At 42.8% G+C, this 13,647-nt stretch overlaps 2 protein-coding genes across 3 annotated transcripts; both read right to left on the bottom strand.

The window, feature by feature from the left end:
- Positions 1–3,910: 3,910 nt before the first annotated feature.
- gadd45ga (growth arrest and DNA-damage-inducible, gamma a) lies at positions 3,911–5,582 on the bottom strand. Its single transcript, XM_061279487.1, has 4 exons — positions 5,423–5,582; positions 5,232–5,333; positions 4,929–5,139; positions 3,911–4,701 (listed from the first exon to the last, which is right to left on the bottom strand). The coding sequence occupies exons 1-4, from the start codon at positions 5,473–5,475 to the stop codon at positions 4,588–4,590; spliced, it is 480 nt and encodes a 159-aa protein (XP_061135471.1). The 5' UTR covers positions 5,476–5,582; the 3' UTR covers positions 3,911–4,587.
- A 1,777-nt stretch (positions 5,583–7,359) lies between these two features.
- Positions 7,360–13,347, bottom strand: creb3l3l (cAMP responsive element binding protein 3-like 3 like). Of its 2 annotated transcripts, XM_061278861.1 has the most exons (11): positions 13,190–13,329; positions 12,675–12,802; positions 12,440–12,583; positions 10,885–11,254; positions 10,571–10,680; positions 10,387–10,479; positions 10,053–10,159; positions 9,768–9,836; positions 9,608–9,692; positions 9,439–9,532; positions 7,360–8,552 (listed from the first exon to the last, which is right to left on the bottom strand). In XM_061278861.1, the coding sequence occupies exons 3-11, from the start codon at positions 12,581–12,583 to the stop codon at positions 8,149–8,151; spliced, it is 1,476 nt and encodes a 491-aa protein (XP_061134845.1). In that variant the 5' UTR covers positions 12,675–12,802; positions 13,190–13,329; the 3' UTR covers positions 7,360–8,148. The 2 variants fall into 2 exon arrangements, with proteins under 2 accessions (XP_061134845.1, XP_061134844.1); XM_061278860.1 differs by lacking the exon at positions 12,675–12,802 and having other exon boundaries at positions 13,190–13,347.
- Positions 13,348–13,647: the final 300 nt, after the last annotated feature.

Here is a 13,647-nt window from a genome sequence, read left to right as displayed (position 1 = left end):
CATACTTAAACACGAGATACCCAACACCTTTCCTCAATCACTCCACGAGGTTGCCAGTTGAGCTCATGGTACCATCGCGGCCATGTGAGTGCAGGCTGGGTTAGAGCGGGGTCGGGTGATTTGGGTTGAGGGGCGTGGGTCCAGTAGGCGGTTCTGTCTGTCCTTGTAATCTCATCTCCCTTGCGGTTACTGTAAGTGATCTGCAAAAGTGGGAATGGGTCGCGGGGACCGCAGGAGAGCGAGGAGTCGGAAAAGGGCCGCGTATCGCCATAGCAACACGCCACATAAGTGCGCCGCATTTACAGTCCAACCCCGACGTCTGGGAATCGGAGTCTTTCCCAATCCAGAAGCAGGATAAAATAGCGTACATTAGGCGGCTGGTGGTAGGACGCTGCAGTGAACTGACAAAAACACATCTATGTCTGTCTGTCTGTCTGTCTGTCTGTCGATCGAGCGATTGGTCTGTCAGTCAATCAATCAATCAATCAATCAATCAATCAATCAATCAATCAATCAATCAATCAATCTGTCTATCTATCTATCTATCTATCTATCTATCTATCTATCTATCTATCTATCTATCTATCTATCTATCTATCTATCTATCTATCTATCTATCTATCTATCTATCTATCTATCTATCTATCTATCTATCTATCTATCTATCTATCTGTCTGTCTAGAAGCCCCTAATCATCTACCATGTGGCTTCACTCAATTTGCCAGATGACTCACACCCTCAGAATAGATCATTTGATCGAATTTTCTATTTTTAGCTCAGTGTTGAAGTCCAATTGGCCTGATGTGTATTGGTTTTTTTTTTTTTTTTGGTTAATGTGCTTGTGCTACTTTTTACTTCTGAGAGCGTCATTTGTTGCGTGTGCTGTATTCATCGGGGCAAGATGAATGTGCGTTTTGTTGACTTGAAGTTCGTGGAAAAAGAGAGCAGGCACTCTGCTGCCTGATGTTTACCATCTTTCTGTTCCCACTTGAGAGAAAACGAGGAGTCAGAGGACACGTGTCTGCCGCCTCGCTCACGCAGACGTCTGAGCTCGTCTCGCTGCAGGCTTTGGGACGCAAGCCATCAGAGAAGAAAAGATGTTGTTGGATTTATCCAACCAGCAGCGCCTGTTTTTCTTCTCTGCCCAGCTAGCCAAAGGAACAAAGCTGGAGAAAAACAGGCATGGTGTTTGCTCGTGTTGCATCATGCTTGAGTTGTTCTGACACATGGCAAACCTCGCATGGCGCAAAGTTGATGTATCAGTACAACTACCAGCCCAGCTCAGTCATAAATGTCCTTCCTTAATATTCCCGCTTCAATGTCTGTTGTATTTTGTCAAAGCCAAAAGGTAGGCAGAGCTGCACTGAGTTTTGTTAGATTTCTGGAGTTTCTTCTGACCAATTAAAAACAGTGTCGCTCCTATGACTCTCAGAAGAGTCAATTCAAAAGTCTTTACATGTCAGTGAATTGCGACGTTTGTCAGCATTTACAGGAATTTGCATGAGTATTCCTAAAAACCTGCTGAAGCACACAAAATGCCCACGGAAAGCCCCTTTCTGCACGGCGACACACTTTTTCGCATCCCCTCTCTGAGGAAAGTTTCTTTGTTCTTGGAATGACCTCATTCTGAGTAAGGAGAAAGTGCTCGCTTTGCTAGTTGTGGCTTGCATGCATGTACAGGTGTGGATGTGTGTGGCTGAGCATATGGCCGAGTGTTTTTTTTTTCTTTCAAGTGGCTGCTCTTTACTGTCAGCCTCAACCGCAACACACACACGCACGCACACACGCACACTTCCCTCACCTGATCATCTCATCTGACCCATATTCCACGATTAAACTTTGCTCTACATTAATTTATGCGCAAGTGGGTGATTGCAGGAGACTGTGCGTGAGTTAGAAAAAGTATTCTCAAATAAAAATGGATTTGTATATACTGCAATGCCTCAAGCGTTTGAATTTTGTTTTTTTACCACCATTTTTTACCATCATTCTTCTGCAGATGTCTCCTTGCTTTTATACTGTTGTTTTATATTTAATTGTGTATGCTGTTATCTCTGTACGGCGACCTTGAGTGCCTTGAAAGGCGCCTTACAAATAAAATGTATTATTATTATTATTATTATTATTATTATTATTATTCACTGTCCGGATTGGTCGATAATCTCTAAAAAAAAAAAAAAAAATGACACCCACACAGGTGGATTGACCAATAATATAGATTTGTGGATAAAAAATATGCAATTACCCTACTTTGGATATAGGATGTTTTGGACGGTCGCCAGTGATTTGAAGGCCTTCTGCAAATGCAAACAAGCTTAAAAGACAGTCCAGATAGTCGTTTTCCACTTGGGTGCACAAGATCTCAACTAAACACACAAAGAGGCTTCTAGTGGCTCGTCTGAGTGTGCATTTAAATGACAACTACATACTAAAAGTGCACTTTAACCAAAAGCAGCTCCAGAGCATTATTGGTTGGAGAACTGTCTTTAAGGCCAAGTCAAGTCCATTATATTTACAACGCAACAAGTTATCTTGAGCCACCTGAAACGTTGAGACGTTCAAAAGCCACACTATTGATTGCATTTTATGCATAAGATAATCAAGTGAGCCGTGAGTGAGCAAGCCGTGAGTGACAAAGGGGAGACGGAGTAGAAGGGGAAAGGGCAGAACAAAGGGCTCAACAACAACAAGAGAAGTAGTCCCGCAATGACAGACAGCAACAATCTCCGATACTGGTCAAGCTTGGTGTTTCCAGTCTCCCAAACGCCATTGTCACATAGACAAACAAGAAAAAAAACGTTTTGGTTGTATTTGCTTTTGCAGTCGATTACAAACAACCCTAATTGTGCAGAAAGCTACCGGGGTCGAGGTTGGGCTCCAGCATGACTTGCAACTTTTCCCCTCTGCAAACTGCCAAGTCAGCACTAAAAGCACATTGGGCTTGTTGTAACTCATGATCCATCACGCTGCTACAATCACATTTTTCCATTTTTTAAGTGGCAAAAGAGGAAGAATGCCACGCCAACTTTCTGATTCTTCAGACTCAGGCAACCACCATCCAAAACTGTCACTTGATAAGTGAGAAGGAAATACAGAGCTGGGTGCTATCCTGTGTGCAAAACATTTTTTATCTTGGTTGCTAGCAATCTTCTACATAATATATGTGTGTCCATCTTGTAAATACCCTCATGCTGTATTTCTTCAAATATGCCTTACCTGTTGCTACCAGTGAAGTTTTGCATGCTCTTTGCATGACTACACTTTGCCGTATGCTTTCTCGACTCGAATACACGCCCCGCCTCAATTAGTCCTTTCACAGAACTAGTAATGACCAACTTCCTGAAAAGTTTTGCATCGTCTGACTGGAATACACTCCAATGTACTTCAACAGGTTTACTCTGCTCTAATAGACGCCACACATCAATTTTTTTCCCCACCACGCTTCCATTACGGCTTGGTATTTTAGCAGAACTAATTATCTCACAGCATTTGTTGATTGTCAACTTTTGCAACCTGTTTTTTAATACACTGTCAGTTTAATAAGTATTAGCTCTAGCATATGCCACACCTCAATTTGCATAATTGCTTTTTAGAAAAAAAACCATCAGCATATCAATGATGAGTCTTGCCCTAATAGGAGGTATCCTTAATTAAGCTTTTTGCAGGACTACTAATGAGTGACTTGGTGTTGGCTTCCTGGGAGGTTTTCCATAGTGTCTGCATGACTCTAGAATACACTTTGGTGTGGATTGCAGTTTCTTTGCTCAAATAGACATCACACCTTAGTTAGTCATGTTGCATGACTAAGAATGACCAACATGCTTTTGCCCGCTAGCTTTTGAATAGCCGTTGTTGTTACCTTTTGTTAAGACACCCAAAGCAAAAGGCTAAATAATTCTTCAAGCAGTCATTTGGTTTCAAGTATTTATTCACAGATGATGAACAAAATGTGTGCAAATTCAAATGAACGTTGCATTGCTTTGCTTGCACAATTTCCAATAAAGTAATAACTCATCAAAGTTGAGAAATGTTATTAAAGTGCAGCACAAATCAAGTCTTTTGCTATTAATGTTTGCACTTGAAGAAAAAGTCCAGTCTTTCTTTTTTCAGCCACTCTCTTCTCGGATCAGCATCACTCCCATCTGATGAGCTCCGCTCCGGCCTCCGCGCATTCTCACATCCACCTCTGCACAGTCTGATGCAGTCGTGCCCACGCGCCGCCGACGTCTTCTCACTAATCATCGAGTGGGCCGTCATCGCTCTGGCAACGCCTCCCCCGAGTGTCCGTCGTGGTGTCCTCACGGCACACCGCCGAGCCACCCCCCCCCCTTCACTGGCTCTCCCCTCAGGGTATAATCCACAACGACCCACAATGAACTGACTGCTTTCCCCTGCACGTGGTAGCAGAGATCGGGCACGAGGGGAAGGAATGTCATGGTGAGTTTCCATCCCGGCCACGCAGCCCACTAATCCAGACAAACGGGAGGCAGAAAGGCTCTAACACCCTCGAGTGAAGCCTTGACTTTCTTTTTTTTTTTTATCATCATCGTCGATGCATCTTCAAGGGATTGGGGGAGAATGGCTGACTCAGCGTTCAGGGAAGGTGATGGTGGGAACCCAGTCACACATGCTGCGGCTCTGCTCGCAGAAGAGACTCAGTTTATCCAGAGCGGGATCTTTCCATGGATTGGCACTGGGGCTCTGGAATGGGGAAATAAAGGGGGGGAATGTTAATAAATGCATTAAAATAGCAAGAGGCTATGACTTAAAAGACAGCGGAAGCATCTTATGAAACTAATTACTGCAGCATTAACATGTTGGATTGTGAGTCACAGCTGAGTGAGTGACGTCAGCTGCCTGCTGCTGAGCTCTCATTGTCATTTCTACCGTCGACTAAATTTAGAGTGAGTCAAGAGCCAAGCCCTTACCGTGACTAGGATGCAGTGGGCGTCCTTGGGCTCGCCGCCCTCGTATGCGCCCACCAGATCGGCGAGGCGCTCGATATCGGTGACGCGCACCACGTTGATGTCGTTGTCGAAGCAGAACGCTTGGATGAGCGTGAAATGAATCTGCAGGGCGATGTCACACGCGTGCTCCTCATCGGTGGCAAGCACGCAGAAAGCGACGCTGTCCGGATCGCTGTTGGAGGAAAGGGGAGGAGAGTTAGAACTTGCATGGCAACTTGTGGGCATAAATTAAAATCCATGCGTAAAAATGGCTCAAATACTCACACATTCATAACTTTCGCCGACTCGTACACGCCGACTGTAAGGTAGTCTTGCTTCTTGGCGGCGAGCAGCAGCTCTTCCAATGCTGTGCCTGCACTTTGCACCCTATGCCACGAGAAATAAAAGACATTAGACGACTGCGCGCATCCACAAAATAACACCGAGCATGCACTCAGTGTGCGTCCAAGACTTACCTTTCGTTTTGGTCCATCGTGCTTTCCTGTCCTCGAATCTCCTCAAGAGTCATAGTTATAATCCACGCGTGATCGTGAGGCAAAAAAAAGGCAAGTGGAGCGCGTGTATTCCAGTATGGATTTTGCTGTTCTATTCTCTGGCTTTATTCTGAGCTCAGATCCAGCAGAGGGGAGATTTTATAGCGAACTCGGCGTGGTTTCTCGGCAAGGGGCGGCCCTTTCCGCTCACGCTTCGCCCGGATTGGTTCACAGCAAGCCCGGTCAGAAGCAAAGCAAAAGTCCCCCCTGCTCTCCCCCGCCCTTCCTCACCGGCATTTACTGCTCAAGGTTTGTTGACAAGCCCACGCGGGGAAGGATTACGAACTTTCAAGAAATCACCCCCACCTCTTTTTTCTTTGTCAACATAACCACAGTGTACAAAAACACGGTCAAAAGGAACTGTGGGGTTTGACCTCTTGTTGTCAGCTCGCCCAGTTAAATCGATCAAAAGTGCCGCGTTGTCACTTCATGGGAAATTCCAAAGTTAAAACTCGGTGCATTGCAAAACATGTTTACGCTTTGTGTCTTGATAGGTTTTCAAGAAATATTTTTATCGCCCCACTTGCACAACCTCACACAAGAAAAACCTAAACAGTCAAGTGTTTCTTTCGTGCAACGACCTTTGCTCATATTTTCTTAGGGGGGGGTTATATAAGTGTCATGCATTGAATGCTCTTTTCCCAAGACTTGAAATTTAGAATGCATGCAGGGAAAGGTTCCGAGGTGACCTCAGTGCAACCTTATCCAAAGTGCAGGACTTTCCCAGCTCGGGGAATTAAGAGACTATGAATAGCAACTTTTATGAAACTCGCTGTAAAGCAACAGACGTTTAACAAACAAGCTGGCTTGTTTGGAAATATCTTTGAAATGCGTGTAATATTGCACAATGGCTTGCCTCGTTTAATACCCTACCTGGCGAAAGATAACAACGCTTGCTTACATCCGGATTGGGGCAAAGACTTCCTTATGATGACGTTTCTTCAGGGAAAAAGAACTCATGACAGATTTCTCTTTAGATATCTTAATTTTCTCCTTTTTTTTAAACATAAATTTTGGACCTCCATTAGCAGTTTTGTGTGCTTCACTGTTGTTGACTTATAGCCATTGAAATGAAAAAACAAAAAAAACAAAAACTGGAATACCTGCATTATTCTAGAAAAATATAGAATCCAAAAGTAGCTGTATTCAATTTATAATAGGTTACTTAATTATAATTAAATCAACTAAAAAAAACAAAGGGTTTTACGTATTTTATCATTTATTTTACCCCATGTTTATTTGACCCATGGCCTATCTCTTTGTTTTCAAAACAAATGCATGCATTGTCAATGTCAAGACGGACGTATGCATTTTTAAAGCACCTTTATCATAACACGTTTTGATTGCATGGACTGTATTCCTTTGTGCAGTTTTGAGTAGACTACATCGCCACCTTCAGGCCGTTCAAATCGTGACCTTTCCTCCACACAAACTAGTCCGGGCTTGTTGCTTCGTAATCATGAGTCATTGGACTGGTGATGAGTCACCTGACTCTACTTCCCCCTTCAAAAAGGGTTGATGTCATGTCTAATGCATTAGAAATTGTTTGCCCAGCACGGGACTGTGCAGCTGCGTGAATGTGACAAGGCAAGCTTGGACTTTGGAGTAAAAAGGGAATATTTTTCCATTTCTTAATACAAGTCATCAAATGGCCAATTGTTGCATGTCTCTCACAGTTATCATGACATCATGCAGAGTGAAATGTGATCAGACTTATTTTCCTCCTAAGTCTGCTCAGAAAAAAAGTTGTCATTTGATAGAATTGCTCGGTTGGGAGAGACTATTAGTGGTATGTGTTGATTATTCAGGCTACACGCTTTGGGGAAGATTATGAAGTTCAATAAATGACGGGAGAACTGTTTTGATGCATAAAAACTTTATTAACATACGTAAAGAGGTCCAATAACGTACGTAAAGAGGGCCAATGTACAGAAAAGCTACAATCAGTTCAGCCTATTGACATTTCATTATTCTTTAATCAGTGCCTTTCCCCTCTTCACATCTAAAATCTCAACTGGTCATAATACAGAGCATATGCCATAACCATTTATGGTAACATAGAAAGACACTAAAAATGCCTCACTGACAAAACAGCTCATTACATTTTTGGACTCGTTAATTGCACAACATTTTTCTGTGCAACATTATAGTTTGCACGATTTGCACAGGTATATAAAAAAAATCGCTCCTTATCTTAACAAAAGAGTATCGTAGGGATTCGGGAGATCATTTCCGCAAAACAACGGAAACCCTTGTTGCAAGGGAAACACTTAATAAGTCATTTATGTACATGGCCAAATGTCCTGCAATGGCTTTATGATGCAACAGATTCAAATCACTTTAATCAAGCAGCCTACTCTTCTATCAAGCAATGAATGATGGAAGCTAATCTACTACTGCGTCGAATCCATAAAATAATTATTCGTTTTAGTTTGTTGGGGGATTGGGGGCCTTTTCAAATACATACTTGTATTTTAATATCCTCTTGACGGAGCATGTCCTTTTTGCCCATTGCAACATCATTAAAAAAAAGTGCAAAAAAGTAACAGTAGTAATCAGAAGGCTGTTGGGATGACCAGAAGTTTCCCTTTTTTTTTTGTTAAAATACAGTGGAACAGCCAAAGTTGATACTTTTGGATTCAACCGCGCTACATCTCATCGGAACGGCGCTGCTGTAATATAACGGATGGAGGGTTCCGGTCTATCCAGTTCCCCTTGGTCCCAGGAACCTCATACGCGACAGCAGCCACCACTACAGAATCTAAGGAGCCTTCTTGTAAGCCACCACCCCCACCAGTAACTTCCGCTACCTGCGGGGAGGCAGGGTAGTCCGCTGAAGAGTTGCCGTTGACAGCCGTCTCTGATTCGGGCTGCTCCACACGCTGGTAGTCGGGGGTGTGATTATTTTTCCCGCCCGCAAAGATGACGTCGACGTTCTCTAGCTCGGCTTGCGGCACCAGGTGAAGAAGATCCGCCTCGTCGTCTTCGGGTTCCAGGTCGCTCAAGGCGTCGGTGCTCTCTGACGGCAGCGAGCGCAACGTTCGGGAAATGACTGCAATTGTGAACGCAAAAACAACAGAAGAAAGTTGAATAGAGCATCTAAATGATAACACATGTCTACGAACTGACGTCAGCTGAATTCAACTGAAGTTTTCTTTTTCTTTGTTTAGAAAACTTTTTTTTGTCAATTGCACATCACTTAAGTTTGTGCAGGAATGACGTGTCTACAATAGACCCCCACTGATTCGTGGTTAGTTTTTTGTGGCGAACCAATGTCCGTCATGATCTGTTTTGCGTGTATATCAGAGTGGGAAAATCACATGTCTCAGTCAATCACTAACTTGGGCTTTGGCAACTTTGATCAAAAGGAGTGAATCATGAGGCGAGAGTCTTACTGATTATACTTGAAATGCAAATTTACATGATTGAAATACTAAGGGGCTAAGTTATCTGCCCAGTAACTCATATTTAAATACTGCATGATTCAATCACTTGGAGAGTTGGTATAATACATCTTCTGTTGTGTGTTTCTTGCAAAATCAAATAACGTAAATGACACCAAGAGGTTGACATTTAAAAGTATTTTCTTTGTTATTTAATACAGGTGGACTGGCATGTTTGGTTTACTCCCCCCAAAACGTTAGAAGCAAAATTTGCTCCAGAAAAGACGAAAATTAAATAATGATGAGTGGCTCATTTTTTGTCGCCCTCAAAACAAAGCCTGTTTTTGTTTGTTGGACTCTTGTGGTAAACACATGTTAAATAGCCACACACACACAAAATATAAAAACACAGTGTTAAAAAGTCTTAATCACAGCGACCTTCTCATCTAACGGCCACGATTTGCAATCCTCATTGTTTTTAATCCTTCTGCTGTGTTTATTTTATGAGCCTAATAAAAGCATAATATAAGGCCGGTGCAGTTCAAGAGCGCTTACTGGAAGAGGGAAGGTAGAGTTCCTTCTTGTCCGTGTTGCTGCCAAAGGGGTTGACCGACGGGAAGACGATGAGGCAGAAAGAGAGCAGGAACACCTAGAGGGCAGAAAGCACACTGCGTGAGAAAAAACGAAAGTCATTCTTTTCAAAACAAAAAGGACGTCTTCTCACCATGACACACGTGCTGGTCGTGCTGGCCTTCAAGGTGGACATCTTCACAATGGCCTGCAATTTCCTCAGCTGCTCGATTAAAGACCTGTGAGAAAGAAAATAGAGGTAGCGTGTGTTATTTTGTATGAATGTGAGTCGAAGCATCATCAAGTGTTCTTACATGTTCTGTTTCTGGAGCAATTGGACTTTCTTCTGCAGCTCCACGTTGTGCGCGGTGCAGACGGCCACCCTGAGGAGGGATGACAGTAGAAGATTTTAGCGCCCTTCCTGATTGTCTTTAATTCGTAGGATGCTGAGAGATACTCGAGAGAGATGTGAAGTTTTTGCATTTGAATGGAGACGAAAGAGTGAGCTGGCTGTAAAACAAATAACAAGCCACTTGCAAGTGTGCCCTTCATTGCTTTCAGTCTGGCTTGCATTGTAATGTCGAAGAAATTTGTCGCACCTGCTCTCTAAGCCGTCGACGTAGACCTTCTTCTTCTTGCGGCTCTCCTGAGCAGACTGCTTGTTGCGAATCTTCCTCCGGACCCTCTTCAGGGTCCTCTCTTCTGCCTGCGTACGCACCAACGGCGTGATTACATCAACACACCATTAACACACATTCTACATGGGAAAAGATGAACTCCTGTTATGTGCATGATGCAACACTGTATAAATCACTTATTTAGCTGAATAAAAAAAACGTTTTATGTCAGTGAGGCATCTCATGTAAATTATTCGATGTGCCAGTCCAACAAACAAATACATAGCTATTATAATTCTCTACTGGCTGAGGTTACCTTTGTAAGAGGCATATGGGTGGGAATGGTGGCTCCCTCTTTCGCCAAAATCCGTTTCTCCTCCTCTGAGAGCACAATTTCCTTGAACTGGAACTACAAAAAAGTCACAATAGTTTTTGCGAATAGCCTTCTTTGCATTTTGGGATGATGACAAACAATGGTAACGATTTCTAATTGAACTGACCTGATCCGTGTTGTCGCACTGCATGGCGTCCAGCGTCGATTCCTCAATGGCAAGCGTACAAGGCAGCTCGCTGGCATAGTCATCTTCCATTTCCTCAGTCACCAAATTATCTGCGGGCACAATGTGAAGAGATTTAACCTAAGAGCTAAATATGTATTCAGTATGTCAGTGAGACGAGCGACAAAGAGTTGAGACAGGTCTCAATCGCGTCAGCTTTCATACAGTTGTCCTTGATTTCAGTGATATTAATGGTGCTGAAGTCTGGTAAATTTGCACTTGTCAATCAACAGTATTAAAAGGACTCTGACACATACCCAGATCAATGAAGACATCCGTGTCAAGCTTCTCTGCCCGCACACTCTGCAAGACGTCCGTGTCTTCACATCTACCCCTGAGCAAAGAGTAGCTATGATCCGCTTGAACCGTCAAGGCCTCCGGGTTCTCTGCTTGTGGCTCCTCAGCAACTAAGACAGGTTCGGAGCACGTCGGGCTTGGGTTGGAGTAGGTGGGACTGTGAGAGAGGTCGGTTTTGCCGCCCTCTGGGCTCAGGCAACCCACGAGGGGGCCATTTTCCATGCGGTCGGCGCTGCCGCTGTAGTCGGAGATGCCGCTATCGCTGCCTAATGGGGAAGTGGAGGGCAAGTGTCGCTCTATAATGTCCGCTTCTTGGAACAAGCTGAGCACCTGGGCAGGGAAGACAGGTCCATTACAAACGTATACAATTGAGACGTTACAAATATAACTCTTTGTTCGAGCTTCTGCCCTCTGGGAAGAGGTACAGAAGCCTGCGCTCCCGGACCACCAGACTCTCAAACAGCTTCATACTCCAGGCTGTCAGGATCCTGAACTCGCTTCCCCGTTCTGCGTAGCGTCTTGTACTTTTACTGTCTGTATGCACACTGGCTCTTATTTGTTGTGTTATCTGTTTATTTATTATTTATTATTACTCTTATTATTTATTGTTTGTGCCTTCTTGTTTTTTATATTGCGTCGTTTACTTGTATGTCTGTCGCATAATATGTCTTATCACCGTGGGATAGAGAAAACGTAATTTCGATCTCTTTGTGTGTCTCGGCATGTGAAGAAGTTGACAATAAAGCAGACTTTGACTTTGACTTTTGACTTTGATATATTGCACCTCTTTGCAGCTTCTCTGACTCGCACAGTAATATATATTTGTCAGTCAACTGCATCACGTGAGTTGAACTCAAACGAGCCTGATTATCCAATGCTGTACGGCTATAATTAAAAAAAAAACAAAAAAAACAGAAGAAACTACAAAGGAGTCAAATGAGTTGTTTCTCTATCTAATCTAATCGTTGTGTAATTATGATACACCAACGACAAAAAATACATAAACACAATGATACTTTTGAGGATGAGAGGGAAGAGTAATGTGTTTGCAGAATTATACTGTCACCTGGTGGCGTTTTGCAGGTACTGCTAGAATCAATGAGCATTGAATTATCTGCTTGGTGAAATTAATTCGTAATTGTAATTAATATTTAAATAATCTTATTGCACATTAGTAGGCAGTCTCTTTCCAGCATCACAAAAAGTGACATTTGTTTCAGCTTCCTCATCAGGGACAAGACAAACAAATCAATAAATTACTTTGATCAGTAAATGAATTGGATCACAGAAGAATATGAATATAACATTTTTCATTTAGATTTTATCCATATCATCTCATGACATGAAAGACATTATATGGAAGCCTTACATCCATCAGGGACAAGACAAACAAATCAATAAATTACTTTGATCAGTAAATGAATTGGATCACAGAAGAATATGAATATAACATTTTTCATTTAGATTTTATCCATATCATCTCATGACATGAAAGACATTATATGGAAGCCTTACATCCTGATTGGAGTGCCACGAATCCATGAGCGTACTGACGTAAGCAAAGAGCTGGTCCTCAGCTGATCCAACTAATCCGTCATCTAACTGCAAACCAAGCAGGTCTGCTCCATCCATGTTTGCTTGGTCCTCTGTGATTGCCATCTGCCATGGATATATAAAAACAAAAAAATCAAAACACCACCTTGAGGTTATGTCACAAAAGACAGCCAGGTAGACAAACAGAAAAACAGACTTTCTCCGTCTGTCATGTGAGGAGTCAAAGGTTTCCAGACTTTCCCATGTGCGGTGTGGCCTTCCTGTTGCATCACTCGCAACATCAAAGTCATCTTCTAGTGTGCCCCGCCCCCCTCACGTGATGTGCTTGCGATGTCAACACAAAGGGGACATTCATCTTAAAATGCAGTAAAATCCTACGAGTTAAAGCCTTAATGTTTTTCATGTTGGAATTTGATTGTGAGGCTGCGGTCGAGGGGCAATGTGACTGACCACTCCCAGCCAAAACGAATACTGATACATTTGTTTGGCATTAATACAATACCCAGTGACAGTAGAATCGGATCGATATGACACGCATCTTTTGTGTACTTTTAGTAAACCACTTCCATTACAAAAACGTGCTTCGATTGCAGCATACGGCGGACATGCAAGATCAGTATCTTCAAGATACTGAAGCTTAGCATTAGATCGAATAGCATAAACTGCAAACTGTTCCGGACAACGACTTCGTGTGGGAATTAATTTTCTTACCACAGAAGGTAAAATGCCACTCGAATGAGAGTATCTGAGTTTCGCCGTCTTTTGTGTTTTTTCCCCTCGTCTGTGTGTTGAACGGTTGCTGTCAGCCGCAACGTTTCCGGTTTCTGTGGAATACGCTTTCCAACGAGGCAAAAATTGCGTCAGCGTCTCAAGGCGGAAGTCCGGCAGCCCCTACACGATGCATTGTGGGAAATGAAGTTTTGCACGCACTTTCAGCATTTATGCTTGAATGCACAATAACAATCGGGGATAAGAACTAAAAACTAAAGTTCAAGATTTTAAAAAAATCAACAGGAACGCAAAGAAATGTAAACTTATTTACGTATTATAAGTGATCAACACAAGACGATAACTTCAATGTCACGCATAATTGTACTACATACAGTAGTTGATATTTTATTTTGCGACGTGAGGACTGAAGCGGTCACGACAGTTGAAACATTTCTTTT

The sequence above is a fragment of the Syngnathus typhle genome, linkage group LG5 (assembly GCF_033458585.1).
Source record: "Syngnathus typhle isolate RoL2023-S1 ecotype Sweden linkage group LG5, RoL_Styp_1.0, whole genome shotgun sequence".
Taxonomy (NCBI): domain Eukaryota; kingdom Metazoa; phylum Chordata; class Actinopteri; order Syngnathiformes; family Syngnathidae; genus Syngnathus; species Syngnathus typhle.
This window is presented reverse-complemented; position numbering and strand designations above follow the sequence as displayed.